This window comes from Hemicordylus capensis, chromosome 4 (assembly GCF_027244095.1).
Source record: "Hemicordylus capensis ecotype Gifberg chromosome 4, rHemCap1.1.pri, whole genome shotgun sequence".
Taxonomy (NCBI): domain Eukaryota; kingdom Metazoa; phylum Chordata; class Lepidosauria; order Squamata; family Cordylidae; genus Hemicordylus; species Hemicordylus capensis.
This window is the reverse complement of record NC_069660.1, coordinates 93,104,579-93,123,452: the sequence shown is the minus strand read 5'-3', so window position 1 is coordinate 93,123,452 and position 18,874 is coordinate 93,104,579. Positions and strand designations below refer to the sequence as shown.

The 18,874-nt window shown below is 42.6% G+C and overlaps 2 protein-coding genes and 1 long non-coding RNA gene across 6 annotated transcripts in view; 2 read left to right on the top strand and 1 right to left on the bottom strand.

The window, feature by feature from the left end:
* The window catches only part of LOC128323553 (uncharacterized), a 41,469-nt gene extending 40,901 nt beyond the window's left edge, over positions 1 to 568 (bottom strand). The window contains exon 1 of one of the 3 annotated variants that reach the window (XR_008306350.1): positions 291 to 568. Coding sequence is in view for 2 of the 3 variants with exons in the window: in XM_053246892.1 (XP_053102867.1) it covers positions 291 to 393 (103 nt within the window). In the remaining variant the exon portion in view is untranslated. The remainder of the gene's footprint in view (positions 1 to 290) is intronic. The other 2 variants (XM_053246892.1, XM_053246889.1) reach the window with 2 other exon arrangements.
* LOC128323554 (uncharacterized) lies at positions 62 to 13,919 on the top strand. Of its 2 annotated transcripts, XR_008306352.1 has the most exons (3): positions 65 to 1,464; positions 3,481 to 7,487; positions 13,463 to 13,919. It is a non-coding gene; the product is annotated as an uncharacterized LOC128323554 (long non-coding RNA). The 2 variants fall into 2 exon arrangements; XR_008306351.1 differs by having other exon boundaries at positions 62 to 1,464; positions 3,481 to 13,919.
* A 2,330-nt stretch (positions 13,920 to 16,249) lies between these two features.
* FAF1 (Fas associated factor 1) overlaps positions 16,250 to 18,874 on the top strand; it is a 344,159-nt gene continuing 341,534 nt past the window's right edge. The window contains exon 1 of the mRNA XM_053244221.1: positions 16,250 to 16,263. The gene's annotated coding sequence lies outside the window, so the exon portion shown is untranslated. The remainder of the gene's footprint in view (positions 16,264 to 18,874) is intronic.

Below are 18,874 nucleotides of genomic sequence, written 5' to 3'. Positions count from 1 at the left end.
CTTGCCAAATCCAAAAGGTGGCACTTTTTCCATTCTCTTATTGGTTTTAGGTTTGGTTTTAACATTTGGGACTGGCAGTGCCCATATTAAACTGGGAGAAGGTATTTAAGGCAAAGTATGCCCCTGTCATGTTTATTAAGGGGGGGGGGCTCTCTAAACCCCGAGAGCCCATCAGAGAAGCCTTCAAATGCAGCCGCGGGACCCTCCCGCTTTTTCTTTCAAATACCCGAGAGAGGAAGGACGAGGACGCCGCAGCCGCCACACTCCCCCCGCCCCCCTCCTGTCCTCACCCGGCCACAGTTCCCATAGCACAAGTAGACGGCCCAGTATGAGAGAGCCTGTGACCGGCACCAAAACCAGCAATGTGGCCATGAGGACTCCAGCCCTCAGCATGGCTTCTCCCCGTACACAGTTTTCTCTCGGCCTGCCATGGCGGTTCCAACGGCCCTTAGACTGGAGGGAGCGAGTGAGCGAACACCCGGGAAAATGGCGGGAGGGGCCATGGCTATTCCGCTGTCGCGGCCGCGCGCGAAGAAATTGGAGGGCTGAGTGACGCGACGCTGGTCGTTAAGGCAGCGCGAATGCGGGGGGGGGGGATGTGGCTTGGCACGGCCAGCTCGCTCGCGACTCCAGTCCGCTCCAGCCCCAGAGAGTGCGCGCCGTAACTAGGGAGAGATGCAGATGTCTCCAGAGGGGTGCAAAAAGCTTCTAAGCTATGCTTACACGTTTTGTTTTGTGTCCATTAGTTCTTCAAAGGTGCCCAAACTGCTCACATTGCTTGCTACCTACCGCGCTGTAATTGCTGCTAGGGTAGTAGTTCGCTCTAATTATGTACGGTTAATGGGCTGTGGTGACAGATGCTTAAATCAAACGAAAGGGTTTGGTAGAAACCGTGTGGTCACAGCAACTAGTCTTACGGGTGTGGCACTTTGGGTGGAGTTAGGTGTACTTTCTATGTGTATGAGTGGGCTGCAAGAAAAAGAAAGGGATTAGAAGAATTGCCTCCTGAAATAAGAGACATCTGTCCCACTGAGTTGATTAACTTCCTCCCAAATCAGTGTGCACAGGATTTCAGTTTATATCACTGTCTGAATGGTAAAACTTCTTGTACTTTGAAAACTATATGTCTGAAAAGCTAAAACAATCTAAGTGGTAGCAATACGCACATAAAAATCTTTAATATTCATAGACTGGTGCAAAGAAAAATTAATCATGCAGGAAAAATACCACCAACCCAGCAGGAAACCCAATAGTCAGTGAAGAAAAGCCAGTACAAATACCCCCCAAAGACCCAACCACTTGGCGAGCAAGCAGTAATTCACTGTGGTTCTGCCCATATTGACATAGACTATTTCCCTGGCAATTCCTTGAATTTCATGCCAGTCTAGATGTTTAATAAATGGGTAATTCTTGTGAAGCCATAAGAAGGTTTCACACTACATGAAAATGGAACAGAATGCAGTGGTAAGTAATCCGAATAAGAGGCTCAAGTATTTGCAAGACTGATTGCCAAGATTATTTTCCATGGTATGTAAACAATTTTAGTAATATATCTGGACATATATTTGGCCTGATGCAACATGAGAGGAAGTAACAGGTTTAGTAGAGGTAGGCAGAAGTTAATTCCTCCTTATTTCCTGAGACAATCAAATGGCAACTACTGTGTGTATTCTTGCACAAGTGTAGCTTTGCTCGGTCCGCATGCAGTTCATTGCTCTGGATGTTGGCCATTATATATAAATACCCACCTATATGTTAGGAGTGTGCATGGAACCGGCTGGCCCGGTTCGGTCTGGCCTCCCATCGAACCCCTCCTGGTCCAGTCCCGGACTGGTCCGTGAATTTTCTTTCTTTTTTAAAAAATTAAAGTATATTTAAAATATCTTTAGCCCCTTCGGGGGGCTTGCTGAGGCTGCGGGGTGTGTGTGTGTCCGCGCGGGTTCCCTCTCCCCCCGCCGGCCATCCTTATCACCACCGCGGCCTGGTAATTGAGTGGCCTCGCAGAGAGCATTGGCGCATGCGCGGCAGCTCGCGCGCTCATACGGAGGCCCAAAAGGGCCAAAAATGGTCAATTACCTGGCTGCAGCGGGCTGCGGCGGTGATAAGGACAGCCAGCGGGGGGGGGGAACCCGCGTGGACACACACCCACACCCATGGCCTCAGCAAGCCCCCCGAAGGGGCTAAAGGTATTTTAAATATACTTTAATTTTTATAAAGAAAATTCGCGGACCGGACCCAGCGGTCCGGTTCCGGTCCAACAGAACCGGGGGTGGTGGTTTGGTTCGACCCCGAACCTCTGGACCGCCAGACCGGTCCGCACATCCCTACTATATATAATGGCCAGCATCCAGATCAATGGATGTACCTATATATAATCTGTAATTAGTGAGAAATTTCCCTCATCAGTTAGTGTCATCTAGGATAGATTTGTTTACTTGTTCTTGGCAGAGCTCTCTCCATTTTGGGTAGCTTTTCCAGATTTTCACTGTCCAAAATGCATTTTTGGCTTCAGGATCAGGAGTCAAATATGGCTTTTGAAAATAGGTTTAACATACCACTGTACTACTTTAATACTGAATATCACAGTGAACAACATGTTACACAACGTTATGGCTGTGGATGGTTATTGTGGTAGTACAGCAGTCATGCAGAAGAGAATGCTTGCATTGTTTCCACTTGTGCAACTACAATAGCACAAGAAATAAGCCAGCACTGACATAGCATACAATCTGTGTACTTGCACAAGAGCAGTTAGCAGTCCAGGCCGTGCTTGAAAAAGATAAGTTGTGCAATTGTACTACTTTCACATTTGGACACAATGCAGCTACAGTATCTTGCACTTGTGCAAATTCCAGGCTTCCACCAAATATAACATTCTACAACATGCTGGTTGATTGATTAAATGCCGTCAAGTCGGTGTCAACTCTTAGCAACCACAACATGTTAGCCACTATATATCTATTAAATAGACCACACACACACAGATAGACACACACCCCTTTTAAAATAATACCATCTATGTCATAGTGATTATTTTAATTGGATTTCATAGATTTTATATAAGTTCGCTGTTTATTGTGTTATCCACAAGATGGTGCTCCACTAAACATGTTAACAAAATAAAATATTTTTGTGTTAGAAGTGTGAAAGCTTCTCCATAGAACTGATTATATGTTTTGTTTCTGACAGACATAATTAAGTTTTAAGCTCTCATTTTATTTTAAACTTATGCTTTGAATAGCAAGCAGATTTTCCCTTTAAAACATATTTTACAATAGAACATTCTGTGTTTAGGAACTTCTACCACTATTCGATATAAACTTATTGAAGTGCTACATATTAATTTTTAAATAGAATGTGGTGTGGTAATGATGATAAAATTGTATAGGTTTATTTACACTGATTTCTTTTCTGTCTTATTTCTTTTACTTAGGATGAGAAACAGTCAGAAAAATAACATTTTCTTATTTTTTTAAAAAGCACCCCAATCTAGGAACAGCTGCTGAAAAGACATCTCCGTGAGCCTATACTGTTTGCACTCGGTGAACAAAGGGCATGTTGAAGAGGTCCATTCTCAATGGAACATCAAGATTGCAAAAGAACACGTGGGGACGCCGTCTCTAAGTGGTATAGAGATCAAGCCATTCCTGTTATAATTTATCTTTACTTTCCTCCTAGACAGCAATAGGAAATCAGTGCCTCTGCTGGAACACTAGTGTAGGGTTTTCCTAGCAACCTGCCACAAGCCACTGAACAATATGAAGACATGGATAATGGTTGGCAGGTGCAGTTCTGAGGAAGATGTTTGTGAGGCAAAAACACTTAAGATGGTCCTTTCCATCTGTAGTTGTTATATGTACCTATATTTTAAAAAATACATTTTTTTAAAGCATCTACTGCCTAATTATTATATCAAAACCCTTTTTAATCAGTTAGTCTGGTTAAATGTTACAGCCCTAAACATGGCCCCAAAATGCAAGCATAATGATGAATCTAGGTCCATCATGAGATACTATTATTCAGACTACCCACACTCCTATCACGCTACATGCCTATGGTTTTGTCTGAGAACTGTAACAACAGAAAAAGTTTATTTTTAAATGCAAGAAGAAATAATCTGGAAGGATTTAACAGGCTCTTCCTCAATGGGAACAGTTTCATTGGATAGTACTTTGAAATCATAATGGCAGTAGAGATCATGCTTGCTTTGCTGCTATCATGTCATAGTTCTGTACTATCTGTATTTTACGGTTGTTTGTTGTTTGTTTGTTTAATTACAACTCACGCACTTCCTATATTCTAATTGCCTACTTTCTGCTAAAGTTGATTGAGGTCTCATAGGAGTAAGTGATTCCAAAGCAAAGGATGTGTAAGAATCAAACCATATGTGACCTTAAATGTGTCAGTGTAGGTGTGCCTTTCTATTGCTTTTTTAAAGAAAATACCAGCTGCTGAGGGCCCAATCCAAATTAGAACTATGGATCCCTGCTGCATCCTTCAACTGTATTTGCTCTGGGAGGGAAGCTGCTAATGGTGCCTGTGACAGCTTCCTTCCTAAGGCAAATAGCAGCCATGAGTGGGGTGGGAATCCAGATTGCAACTGTGCAAGGCAAAAGCCCTTATGCTGTGGTCCTGATCTAGATTGGAAGCGGTGGGCTGCAGCTGGTATTTATTTCAAACATAAGACGGAACTTCACTGATGCGCTGAAAGTCGTGGTGTGGTTTAGCCCTAAGTGTCAACAGCACTGATGTGCCCTGATCACATATTTATTGATTTATTTTATTTTTATTCTGCGCTTCCTCTCAGGGCTCAAATTGCACATAGAGATTTCCCTTTTTATCCTCACAAAAGCCCCGGGCAGGGTTGATGTGGGCCTTGGGACAAAAAGTTAAAGTGGGCCTGTCATGAAATTGGCCTTTGCTCAGTCCAAAGGCCCCTTTAAGTTTCTTGTTGGGAATCAGGTAACCTCTGTGTGTTTCCATATGCCAGGAAAGACTGAAAGAGGTCATTGCACCCCCAGGCCCCAATGAAGACAGGACACGGTTAGTTGGAGTAAAGAAGGGCCACTTTATTAATGTACAGCAGATAACAAACTTGCAATGAAGTCCCTAACTAATCAGATTGTGGGTACTCCTCCCGTGTGGTGGCCACCTGCTAGTGGGGGCTATCCCACACCAGGGCGAAGGACCGGGTACTGATTTTGTCAGGCGCCATGTCCTGACCTCTCAGCAGGCTTCACCCTGCTGAGCAGGGAGTGGCCCAACCCACCCCAAACCCAAGCTGCCAAAGCTATGTGCTGGTGAGTCATGCCACCCCACTCCCTCTGGGCCACCAAAACCCTGAAGAGCTGTTCCTTGACCCCCCCTCACCCCAAATGGTCCTCCAGCTGAACACCGATACTGAATCTACCTACCCAACACCCACAATCTCCTGCCACAGAAGTGGGGCAAACCTCTGTCCAGCCCCGCTTCCCCCACCCAGATAGCACTTCCTGAGAACCTCATGGCAAGTCCCAGAGGAACAACTAATTCCCCTGGTTGGACAAATGTACTCTGTCCCCCCTGTACAGCACTGCGTCCTGCACCCAGATGTCAGGATGCTGTATCACTCCACCGCCCAAGGTGATGACTGCTTTCCCAATCTCCCTATTCACTTTCTTGTGTGCTCTATTGAATCAGAGGGGTCCCCCTCAGAAGCAGGTTAGACCAAACCAATCACTTCTACCCAGGTTTTCCTCCTACCTTACTTCCACCACACAACCAAAAATTGGGAGTACGCACAACTCCCAAACCCGGGTTGAACACAGTTTTTGATTATGTGAATTACCTCAAAGTGTTGTTAACTACCCAAACCTCATGTAAATGGATGCTTCTATTGTCTAAGGACAAACCATGATCAGGCAGAACCAGTAGCAAAATGGCAGCTTGTATAAACATGATTTAAACTCCCTGGATTCCAGGAGAATTTTGCTGCAGGACAGGAGGGGAAGCAGAAGAAACTGGAGAGAAAGTAAAAGCAACCCTGAGCACCCCAAAAGAAATTTAGAATGGCATGGCCATGACCCCACTCAGCCAGCCAATCAGATTTGCAGATCTGGCTGAAAGGGAAGGAAGGGAGAAGGGAAGTAAAAATGGTGGAGATCTACTTCAAATAAAGTTGGGAGCTGCCTAATGCCTGCCCCTGCACTGCACCATGCTGTCTCTTTACAAAGACATTGGATGATTGGGGGGGTGGGGCCGAGGCCAAGGGCAGTCTGATGTAAAGAACAAAATAAATGTGTGCAGGAGAGGGTTCTAAACTGGCCCCCACATGGTTTATCTTGCAGTCTGCCTTCCCACCTGTCTCTCCCCTCAATCTGTCTCACAGTCTTTTGCACCCGTAGTTTATCCTCGCAGTCCGTTCCAAACATCAGTTTTCGTCAGCCAGGCTCTGATACAGGAGGTGCATCTAGCTGGGAGAAACATGCTTGGAAAGAAGAGCTGTGGGGAGGGGAGCAGAGGGAAGTTCTGTCCTCCTCCACTTTCTACGTGATTGAGGCATATCTGGGTTTAAACACATGGATCTGCTACTGTCACATGTATTTTGAGCTAATATAAGTATTTGCCTTGTTAATTCATCTTTAGAGCAGGTGTTATAGCTAGTAAAACACCATTTATATCTGTCTATATAAAAATCATATATTGTTCATGCACTTACATATTCAAAATACTTTTTCCTGTGAAGTCAGTGTGGTCTCTCTTTGAGCATGATTCAAAGTAAAAAGCTGTTTGTCTAATATTAGCGGATTGCTTGGTTAAGCTACTGGTTAATTGTACAGTAATGTTTTATTGGGTAGTGCTCATGACTAGAAATCTGACATCCAGAATAATTAATCTCTCCTGCTGAAGAAAAAGGATAAAAGGGAGATACTGATGGCTACCAGTATAAGATGTGATTTTATTATGGCTTTAGTCCTAGCAGTAAGTTGGGCTAACTAGCCCCCATGCCTACTTGGTTTGTCATAGACACTTAAGGGTGTTGGTTAAAGGATGCTTAAGTCTATTGTAAGTGGTAAGAGGGCATTTGCTTCCATTGCTGTACAGAAATGTATGTACAAAGCCTATGAGTATCTGAGAGTAAGCCAACCTAACTTGTCTCCAGCATCAGTGGGCAGGGCACTCAGTATTGTGAAGACAATACTGAGCTAGATAGACCAATGATCTGACTCAGTATATGGCAGTTTCCTATGTTCCTATGGCATACAGGACGTCAAGGATTCAGGTGGTTAGAAAATACCAATGATTGCAGCAGTAGTTTCTCAGTCTTGATTACTGTAAAATGTTTGTTACACTCTAGAGTTTTGAGGTTTTACTTGTGCTAATAGTGACTAACTCTTAACTATTTGTGCTCTAGTAGAGTATTTTTCAGAATTCTTCCGTAATCAGTACTGGTGCAGGGAGGGGAAGACCTGCACATTGCTAACAGGAAGGAACTTAGAATTGCAGTGGTATCCTGTAGGATGTATATATTTCATTGTGATATATGGTGATTTACAAAGGGCCACACTTTCAATTATACGTTATGGTAATTGTGGTATTATGATTACTGGTAATATGTCTAAATATAGGACATAAGTACATCGGTAGATATCATCTATATCTCCCGCTTTTAATGTATTTTTTAAAAAACTGGTTGAATGCCTATATGATATTTTGACTAAAATTAAGGCATTATGATTACCTATACTGGACATGGCTAATTTGCTGGACACTTGCAAAAAAGAAAGAAAGAAAGAACTGCAAAAAACCTCAACACCACCACATATGGGAAGGGAGGGAATCCTTATGCTAATTTTAAGGATAATCTCTTGGCTGAGTGATGCAGATCCATTTTGGACAGCCTTGGGCTTTCAGGTCAGGAGGACAGATTACACAATATTCTATATGTGTGTGTAAAACTTAAAGAGTTATGTCTGTGGGGTGGGGTGGTTGTATGGCTTTTCTCTGAGTCCCTTTTTCTTACACTTCAGAGGTTCCTCCTGAGCTGTTGCAGTGATCTTTGCTAGATTATTATGTAGGGGAGAGGTAAATGGCCATTGTGACTTACAAAATGAAGAGAGATGATTCAAGGAGAAACTTGCACTGAGGCCCACATCAGATCCATGAACTTTCCTTCTGAATACACGAATTGCTCTGTCTGAATAAAGACATGAATCATGCAATCTACATTTAACAGCCCAGAGTTACCTTTTGTCCAAATTAAGTCCCAAAAGTTGGCAAATATCATTGGGATTCCTTGAAAAGGTACAGAGGGTGATGTTCTTGAAAAGGAAATCATTCAAGCTCTGCCAGAAATAATTGAGCATGATAAACCTGCTTTGGGTTCCCTCCAAATAACTCTTATAGTTGGGAACTTAATTTTCATCATTTGAAGGTCCTGCACCCTTGACATCTCTTCAAGAAAGTCCATCAGATCTCCCTTAGTAGCTGATTCCCTAATGTGCCAATGATACAGATGCTGTATGGAAGCCAATAAGGAGAGGTGTTTGACTGGCTGTCTGCTTAGGTACTGCCTCTTTAGTGAGGTCACAGTCAGAATTCTCTACGAGTATTGGCAGAATAAGGTCCTTAAATCAAATGAGGAAGAAGTCTCAGGAGCTACCTTACCTAAGTAATTATAGTATCTTAGCTAAGATAGTAATTTTAAAGGGAGCAATAAATGGTGAAATGATCCTTGCAGACTTAGCTATGGGATAATCTGGTCTTAAACCAACAGGACCAGTACTGGCTTCCTTCTACCATTTTGATAGAGGATTCCTCTTATGCCTATATCCACTTTGTGAAGCTGACCCCTACCTCTTCTGCTGTATCCAGTGCTGTATATGTTGAGTTCTTGGGTAACACTGGATATCTCCCATTGTTATCTACCATGTTCCTATGGGGATTCCTTTAGTAAAGAGCTGTATCAAGACACTGGTCAGTCTAGATTTATCCATAAATGATCTTGACTGGGTTCACACAACCACAAGGATTCTGGTTAAAAAGTTAATCAGTGAGCCCCATAGAGCTGATTGTGTTAACAGAATTTCAAGATAATTCTGGTCAGTTAACTAACATCCAACTAGGCTAGATAACCAGGATTTAACTAGGATAGTTAACCAAAGCAGCTTGATCAGGATTGCATTGAAATTCTGGGTTCACACAATCAGCTCCACTGGGTTCACTAATACCGATAACACTTTAATCAGGAGTCTTGTGATCATGTGTACCCAGCCTCTGTCTGATACGGTTAGCTTTTCTTTTTTTTAATGGTTAAATAATCATGGATGCTTTTGTATCTTAATATTCCATTACTAATATGGCAAGTGTATTTGTTTATAAAAACACCTAAAATAACCTAGGTGCACAAAAGTAAAGGAACAGGTCCTAGCCACAAGCTTACAGTCTTTAAAAATATGAGACAAACAGAGAGAGGAGCCTTGAAGGAAAAAGGGAAAATGTATTTCAAAGTATATTCTCCCAGTTTTCCTTAGAGACTGTCTTTCATCATTCTTTTTCACTCCAATGCAATTGTATCCTTGCTCAACTATCTTTTTAATAGTGTAGGGAAATTACAACACATGAGGCTTAGTACATTATGGATGGTTATTTACAATAAATATATCAAGAGTATAATTTTTAAAGCAATTTTCATATGTAATCACAATAGGAACTGTTACAGAAAACAATTTCTGAGAATTGTTTCAACTTGTGGAATTCTCTGCCACGAGATGTGATGTCAGCCAACAACCTGGATGGCTTTAAGAGGGTTTGGATAACTTCATGGAGGAGAGGTCTACTAGTCGTAGGGCTACAGGCCACCTCCAGCCTCAAAGGCAGGATGCTTCTGAGTACCAGTTGTGGGGGAGTAACAGCAGGAGAGAGGGCATGCCCTCAACTCCTGCCTGTGGCTTCCAGCGGCATCTGGTGGGCCACTGTGCGAAACAGGATGCTGGACTAGATGGGCCTTGAGCCTGATCCAGCAGGGCTGTTCTTATGTTTTTATGTAAGAACAGGATCCCATTCTGAAAAACAGATCAACTCTTTTTCTTCAAAACTGTATTTATAGTCAGCATTCATGCAGTGTGATTCTAAGAGTGTATACTCAGAAGTCCCACAGAGTTCACTGGAACTTATTCCCTAGTAAATGTGCTGAGGATTGCAGCCATAACCACATTCTTTCTGGTTTTCCTTTCTTACCACAAGCTCTTAAACATTGTTTTTCACACATTAATAAGAGACAATCATAACTGAGATTTTAATTTAAAATATGCAAATTTCTGCTGACGTTATCCAAGAAAGTGATTTCTGTTGACATCATCCAAGAGATATCCCATGCTAAACAAATGAGGCAAGTTCCTCCTACCACTTTAGTATATTAGATGCAACTTGATAATAACTTGATAATCAATATTGATAACTTGATAATCAGTATTAGACACATGTATTTATGACGTTATATTTACTTCTGGGGAAACTAAAAAGTAAAATCTTAAATGAGTTGTCCACAGTCCTGATTCCATGTAATCATTTTTGTGGTTTATAACAGCTTTGCACAGTAAACTGCAACACTACAAAATAAAAAATGAATATAATGGATAAAAATATTGAGTGTAAACAGAGTTTTTATAATGGTATATTGCATTTTAACATGTATTATATTAATGAAAGACTGAGAAGCAGATTATGCTCTCTGCAAATATTGTTTTCTTTTAACTTCTTAATTAAAAATAATGAATATAAGAACATTTAGTAGTAGTATTGATTTGTTAACCTGTTATCTTTAGGTATAAGTTAATAAAAATATCTAAAAATAATAGGTTAACAATACTGCTCCTAAATGATCTCATTTTCATGTAGTGATCATGCCACCAGATACTGTTTCTTAATTGTTCTTGGTGGAGCTACTGACAATTAAAGTGGCAATGACTGTTTCTATGGTCATTCAAGTATGAGGTGATCTTAACTAATATGGTGTTGAATTACTGATGCTGCTCAAGGGGTGAAATATACTGAAAGCAGATAGTTCCAGGCTTTTAATTTTATATTTTATGCTAATTGCCTCTTTAATCTGGCACCAGATTAATCCTACTCACCTACTCAGCTGCTAGCCTTGGATATAGACCCAAGTGAGCTGCTGATCGATGACCAGGGTTCTGGCAGTTTCTGGCTAAGTGCATCAGTTTGAAGTTAGACATCAGCAGATGTGATGGGCAGAGTAACACGGGCAGTTCTGTACCACCTGCACCGCTGCAAGCATCTGAAACAAAGCCCTCAGTGTTGTATAAAAATGCCTTAGCACAAATGCCCTAGTGCTCTTGCACTTCTGCAATATTTCCATTATTTCCACTGGAATGATTGTTTTGCAAGTGCATTGCACGACTTTACATACTAGTGCAAGAGCACAACACTGCAAATGTTTAGACACTCGCAGCAGCGCAGGTGGTTCAGAACCACCTGTATTACTCTGCTCATCATGTCAACCATCATTGTATAGTCTGAACATTCTTACCCTTACCCACAGAAAGACTGGGACATAGATCACAGCTGAGAAGCCATTTCCCCTCTGCATGCCAGCCTGAGGTACTCTAACACAAAATAAATTCTGCTTTAGAGAAATTACATGTTTTGCCATTTTAGAGTAGGTGCTCAAAACAGCAGCAGAGCTGCAGCTTCTACAGAAAATAGATGTTGCCCAAGCTGATGCCAACATTTCCAAGTGATCTGTGCTGCTGTAGATGTCTAGGGAAACACTGGCAGTCTTGAACAAGAGCACAGTTGTGCAAATACTTAAAGTTATGCTTATTATTTTTTTTATTATTTATTATTAAAAAATTTATACCGCCCTTCCAAAAGGCACAGGGCGGTTTACATTAAAACACCATTAAAATCAGTTAATAATTAAAACAAAAATTATAAAGCATAAAACAATGATTAACAATTAAAAACATCATAAAACAACAATTAAATAATCAGAACAATTTAAAAACAAGTTTTAAAAAGCTGAGAAAGCCTGGTTGAAGAGATGTGTTTTCAGGTGTTTTCTGAAAATTGCCAGAGATGGGGAGGATCGTATCTCAGCAGGGACCACATTCCACAATCTCGGGGTAGCAGCCGAGAAGGCCCGTCTCTGTGTAGCCACCAAACGAGTTGGTGGCAACTGGAGACAGACCTCCTCAAGTGACCTCAACGGCTGGTGGGGCTCATAGCGATGAAGACGCTCTCTTAAATATTATGCATTTTGGAAGTGCAATTTACCTTGGAAAGAATGAAGTTGTGCTCCTGAAATGCTGATGTGCAATTTTAATTATTTGTGCGGTTGCGCTCTTGCACAAGACCAGCAATTCCTCAGATGCCCACAGCAGCACAGACCAATCAGAAATTCAATAAGCCTTTGCAACATGAGGGCCACTGACTTTTGTTCTCTAACATCTCCATAGTACAAATTACAACAGTCTGTCACTTGTTGAAGCTAGCTGTGAAATATCCCTTATAGTCCAACTGTCAGCAGCTATGGATGAAGCCTCCTCAGCCATGACAATTTATTTCTTTGCACTCAAGATTATTAAAAGGACAAAGCACTGATCTGTATGCTTCTCAAATATTGAAGTACTCTTGCCAGAGGCATCTCTTGGATCTTCTCATAGGGGAAGGGAGTGGAACTGACCAGAGTATCTATGCTGATTTTCCATCATAGTTGAAAATTTTTAACCACTCTAAATATACTTCATTTCAACAATATATTCTCTTTTAAAGTTAAACTTAGTTTTAAACTTAGTTTTAAAGTTTTAAACTTAGAAGGCACACTGTCAGCAGTGTGTGGGTTAAATGCCTATCTGTTTTTATTTTCTTAATATACAAATAGTGTTTTGTAACAGTGTATTTGCATGTATGTCAGGCAATATAGTTGTTGCATACCCAGGAGAAATATAAACAATCTGCTGTATTCCTCTGCATAAATATCTTAGAGTATTTGCCTATCTATGTCGTTTTTTGCGTGTGTTTTTGCTTGTTGTTGTTACTGGGTTCTCAAGAGTTTATTTCTTCATTTTGACACAATTGCCAAAGAGGATACAATTCTGTTCTTGAGATTATACAATCCATGCACTGTGAAACCCTGATACCCTTTTTTCCTAGTTTATGTAACATTAGTGGTTTAATAAGCAACCACATTAGTGTCTCAGTTCAAGTAAAAATAGTTCTTTTTATGCTTCGAGGAAGGGGAAAGGGCATATTGTATACAGTGTCCACTATATTAACCTCCCAGAACATTTTTAAAAATAGGTATCATATGAATTTTAAAAATATGGACACAAGATTAAAAGCTATTCAGTACATATACTGTATGTCTTATGTGTGCATAGGTATGCAACATAATTTGTTTCTAGGTCCAATCAAAGGTGCTGCTTTTGGTCTTTAAAGCCCTTAATGGTTTGGGCCCTAGATATCTGAAGGACCGCCTGCTCCCAAGGGTTTCTGCCTACTTGACAAGATCATCAGAGGGGGCTCTCCTCCACGTGCCAACAGTGAGAGAGGTTTGGCTGGGCTGTCGAGCACATGGGACAGGGCCTTCTCATGCCCCCAGGCTTTGGAATGCTCTCCCAGCTGGCATCCGCTCCTCAGCTCCATCACAGTTTTTAGAAAGCAAGTTAAAATGTGGCTCTTCACCCAGACTTTTATATGAGAATACAGTTTTTACTGCTGCTACTGCTTTGTGTTTTTTGTGTTACTGCTTTATATAGGTTCTTAAACTTTTAAATAGAGATATTATTTTTATATTTAATTTCTGTACTTGTATTTTAACTGTGAATTGTTTTATTTATATTCTAATCTAAACTGCTTTGGGATTATTTTAATGAAAAGCAGTATAGAAACTGAACAATAAAAAAACAAAAACTATATATTGGACTGTTTTTTTAAAAAAAACAAAAAACACAAAAACCATGGATTAATTACATGTATTCTTACCAGGGGGCAAAAAAATAAATACTTTCCTTTTGTCAATCTAAATATTAATAATGTTCTAGACCACCTTTCTGGCAGGTTGTGTGCATATGCAAGGCAGTATACACACACACACTAAACTATAAACTTTAACTAATCCATATAGTAATTCAGGTTTTCGGTGATTCGGTTCGGGACCCGAACCGAATCACCCCCGTTCTGTTCTGTGCCCAAATCTGGGCTACCCGAATCACCCCTGATTCAGTTCGGATTCGGATTAAATCTGAATCTGAATCCGAATCGATTCAGGTATGAAAAATGGGTCCCAGGGGCAAAATAGTGAGGTGGGGTGGTAGTGCCCAATGGTTGGAGGCTACCACCCAAATTTCAGGGGGATTGGGCAAAGGGCTGATTTTTGGGGAATTTTTGAAGTTTTAGTGTCTTTGGGGCAGTTCTGGGGCATAGTGTGGGATCTGCGCAAAAAGAGTGGGGTGGGGTGGTAGTGCCTAATGGGTGGAGGCTACCACCCCAATTTCAGAGTGATTGGGCAGAGGGCTGATTTTTGGGGAATTGTTGAAGTTTACGCGTCTTTAAGGTTTTTCCCCATAGAGAAGCATTGAGGTGTCAGCAAATGTATAGCTTCACACGGGGGGCAAAGGGGTGGCCTAGAGCAGTGTGGGGTTGGTGGTAGTGCCAGGTAGGGTCAAGGAAGCTACCTGAATCTTTTCAAAGGATTTGGGCAGAGGGCTGATTTTGGGGGAATTGTTAAAGTTTACGCGTCTTTAAGGTTTTCCCCCATAGAGAAGCATTGAGGTGTCAGCAAATGTATAGCTTCACGCGGGGGCAAAGGGGTGGCCTAGAGCAGTGTGGGGTTGGTGGTAGTGCCAGGTAGGGTCAAGGAAGCTACCTGAATTTTTTCAAAGGATTTGGGCAGAGGGCTGATTTTTTGGGAATTGTTAATTGTTTTTAAGGTTTTTCCTCATAGGGTATGCATGGAGCTTTCAGCAGCCCCATAAGTGCACTTGGGGGGTGCTGGGGTGGCCCAGAGCGAGTGGTAGTGTAGTGCACATAAGGTGCCAACCACCCCCATGGGTTTCTAACCCATGGGGTACAGGGTTCTGTTGTTTCAGAGGTATTCTGAGTGTGGATTCTATGATAGCTAATGAGATTTTCAATGAAACACCATGAATCCACTCTAATTTGCTATCATAGAATAGAATGCTATCATGTGCATATGCAAGGCAGTATACACACAGTCACTAAACTATAAACATTAACTAATCCATATAGTAATTCTCAGTACAATCATATGTATATTTACTCAGAAGTAATCTCACTGGCCTACATTCAGACTAATGTTGTGGTAGCACAATGCTGTTGCACCAGCACAAGGTTGTAGTGCAAGGAAGTTGCACACAGAAAGGAATATATGTTCCAGACCAATCCTTGTGCTAGTGGATGATGTTGACAAGTTGCACAATAGGTTGTGCAACCTTGTAGCTCATCCTTGTATATGTCCCAGAAAAGATCTTCCACTAGAGGTTCTACAACATCATGAAGCACCACAGCTTTGCATAGTTCCAAAGACTTCTTAAGTGTGTGCGTCTTCTCTTGTTGCACTAATACAACACTAGTCTGGATATCAGCCACTATGTACAGTACAACAAACGTTTCTGGATTGGTTCCCATGATCAATAAAGGTAGTCCAGGAGCACCCAGCTAAGAGTCAGAGCCATGCGTGCTTCTGAAAACTCTGTGTGTTGTGGCAGAAATTCCAATCAGAGGAATGGGAAGTGATCATGTGCTAGGGTATTTGGGTGCCAATCAGATCTAAGATTTCTTATGTCAGTTCGGCATGGTGCACACAACAACTTTCCAGTCCTCTGATTGGAATTTCCACCAGCACATGCACAGTTTTGGGGATCATGCCTGATAGAGAATATTAGCTAGCTGCTCTTCAGACTGCTTTTATTGATTGTGAGTGCCAGCCCACTCTACTAAGCGTGTTTAGAATTGCAGGCCAGTTAGTACAATCTGTCATCCACAAAATCAAAATTCAGAATTGAAATAAAAAAACAAATCTGGCAGAAAATATATGTTTTTACTTGTATTTTAAAAGAACAGAATGAAGTGGCTTAGTAAACGTTCCTAGGGAGGGTATTCTAGAACTGTAATGCCACAACTGAGCTGTGCTCCAGGCTCCCACAGGATGATTTTCCCTTAAGAATGGCATTCATCCTGGCCTTCACTGAAAGTTCTCAACTGTCATGGGGACTGATGTGAAAAATGGTACGCCTTAAGGTATGTCAGACCCAGCTAATACATAGTACACTGGTCTATAAATGCCATTTCCAACTTTGTGGATCAGCACCTTGAAACTGAGTCCAGACTAGCTTAGACTGACACAACTAAGAAGATCATGATGCCTGTTTGTGATGTAGGCATTTTTATACCCAATTAAAGTATAAACTATATGTACCTTAACCCTCCTGTTCATTTGAGGCCTAACTAACCTTAAAAGTTTTTTAAGGTATGAAAACATTTATGTCCTGATGTGTGCTACTTTATACTCAGTGACTGATATCCCAGCTAATCAAGCAAGCACACTTCTAAGGACTGTGGGGTACTGGCACTCTTACCCCTGGACTTTGGGGCCAAAGTTCAGGGCCTTCACACTCACTGGGGGCCCCCCAATCCTCTTTAGACTGTCCCAGGTGGTGTGGTCACTGCTGGCCTGCACTGCACCAGGTGGCTGAGTATGATTATGACCTGTGCTGGGTGATTTAGTGACAGAGGGGAGAGCGGGAAAAGAAAAATGTAGGATGGGAATATTTTAAGTTGCATGTTGAAATGTTTCTGTTACTGCATATTTGCATAAATATACCCCAAGTGTTAAAAATATTGAGGCAATTCTCACAATCGGGCGAAATCGGGCTAAGGGAGCCTAGCCTGATTTCACCCGCGCATGAGAACCACCGGGCTCGCAGCGGAGCCCGGTCTCACCAAAGCGGGTAACCCGCTAAAGTTACCCTCACCTAAGCCCAGGTTAGCGAAGCGAGTGCTTCGCTAACGCGGGCTTTCGAATCATGTGTTGCTGAGGTGTGGCTCCATGCCGCAGCAACTCATGAGTAGACCCCTGACTGGGAGGCTAAAAAGCAGCCTCCCAGCTCGGGGGTCTCTCCAGCATGCCATGCGTGCTCGCGCAGGGCATGCTGGAACCTACAAGGGGTGCGCGGCCTCCAATCACCACAGCCCCCGCCGGCTCCATGACGGAGCTGGCAGTCATGTGGGCAGCCGATCTGGCTGCCCAGGGCTCTGCAGGCGCTCATCTGCGTGGAGAGCAGGCTAATCCCGCTCTCCCCACTTAACCCCATCGAGCGGTTCCCACTGATCGTGGAGACCGCCTCTGTGTTTGTCATGGTCTGTGTGTGTAGGGGGATGATCCTTAACTTGCAGCGGGTGGGGTTGGGCCTCCAAAGGCCTTTACGTCCAGGTTCCAAAATTACCTAAGTGCGCTTCTGCTGTGGACGTCCCAGGAGCCCTTGTGCAACTCCCCCAGTGAACATAGGAAGCTGCCATATACTGAGTCAGTTCAAAGGTCCATCTAGCTCAGTATTGTCTACCCAGACTGGCAGTGGCTTCTCCAAGGTTGCAGGCAGGAATCTCTCTCAGCCCTATTTTGGAGAAGCCAGGGAGGGAACTTGAAACCTTCTGCTCTTCCCAGAGCGGCTCCATCTCCTGAGGGGAATATCTTGCAGTGCTCACACATCAAGTCCCCCATTCAGATGCAACCAGGGCAGACCCTGCTTAGCTAAGGGGACAAGTCATGCTTGCTACCACAAGACTAGCTCTTCTCTGTGTACTGCTTGTGTACTGTTGTGCCAGATCTCTTCGAGTTCGGCGCATTCCCTGCACTCTAGAAGGGCTCTGCAAGACTGGAAACACTGAACAAGGTCACTGACCCTCAGCAACATGCTTCTGATCTTCTAGAGCGCTCTGAACTCTAGGGGCTCTGATGCAACAGCGCACACAAGGGGGCTGGTGGAGTTGCAGGAGGGCTCCTGACACAGCCCCACAGTCTCTCCCATTCGTTGAGATGTCAGCCTCTCTCTTTTCCTAGAATGAGGTTTGGTCAGTTGCTGTGCAGCCCTCCATTCCTGTGCATCCCTCCCAGCAAAAGGGGCTTTTGCAGGGAGGGAGAGAAACGAACATTGCTTCCCTGGATGCCCATGTTGCTGCACTGCAATCCAAGCTTTACCCGCAATTACAGTTGCTTAGTGGCTCCCTGATAGGTTGGAGCTCTGGCTCCACTCTCGTCAGACTGCACAGGATGTCAGTCTCCACTACCATGAAGACACATTTCATATAAGGAGAAACTTTTACAGAGTTTCTAGTTGGCTGTAGAAGCAATTGCCTTTTCAAAAGAAATGAACATGGGTTTTCAAATTGGACAGTAAGGTAGAGAAACAAAAGTGGAAAATGTGTGAAATATGATGGAGTAATCTCCCAGACATCCAGCTACAGTTGTTAAAACCAGACGATACGCTGAATGTGTACACAATGGTTATACACCTTCAAAACTGCAATGCAAAGAGATATGTAAAGCCCCCTTATAAATGGTATTTAGGGCTGATTCACATAACCTTTTAGATGTAGGTCTGCACTGCAGGTTTTTCTGAGATGGAGCTGTTATAGGAGCACTTCAGCGTAAACTGAGATCACAAGGCAAGCTTTCACAGTGCAAAAACGAGTATGCCAGCAAGCAGAACACATGGTAAAACTCTCTTGAAACACCTTGTACCAATGCACAGGCAGCTATGTTACACTGCTTGAGTCAACTCACACTGCTGTACTAACTACCCAGGCTGTGGGAATTGACTCTCAGTTCCATATACATGCATGCATTTAGGAT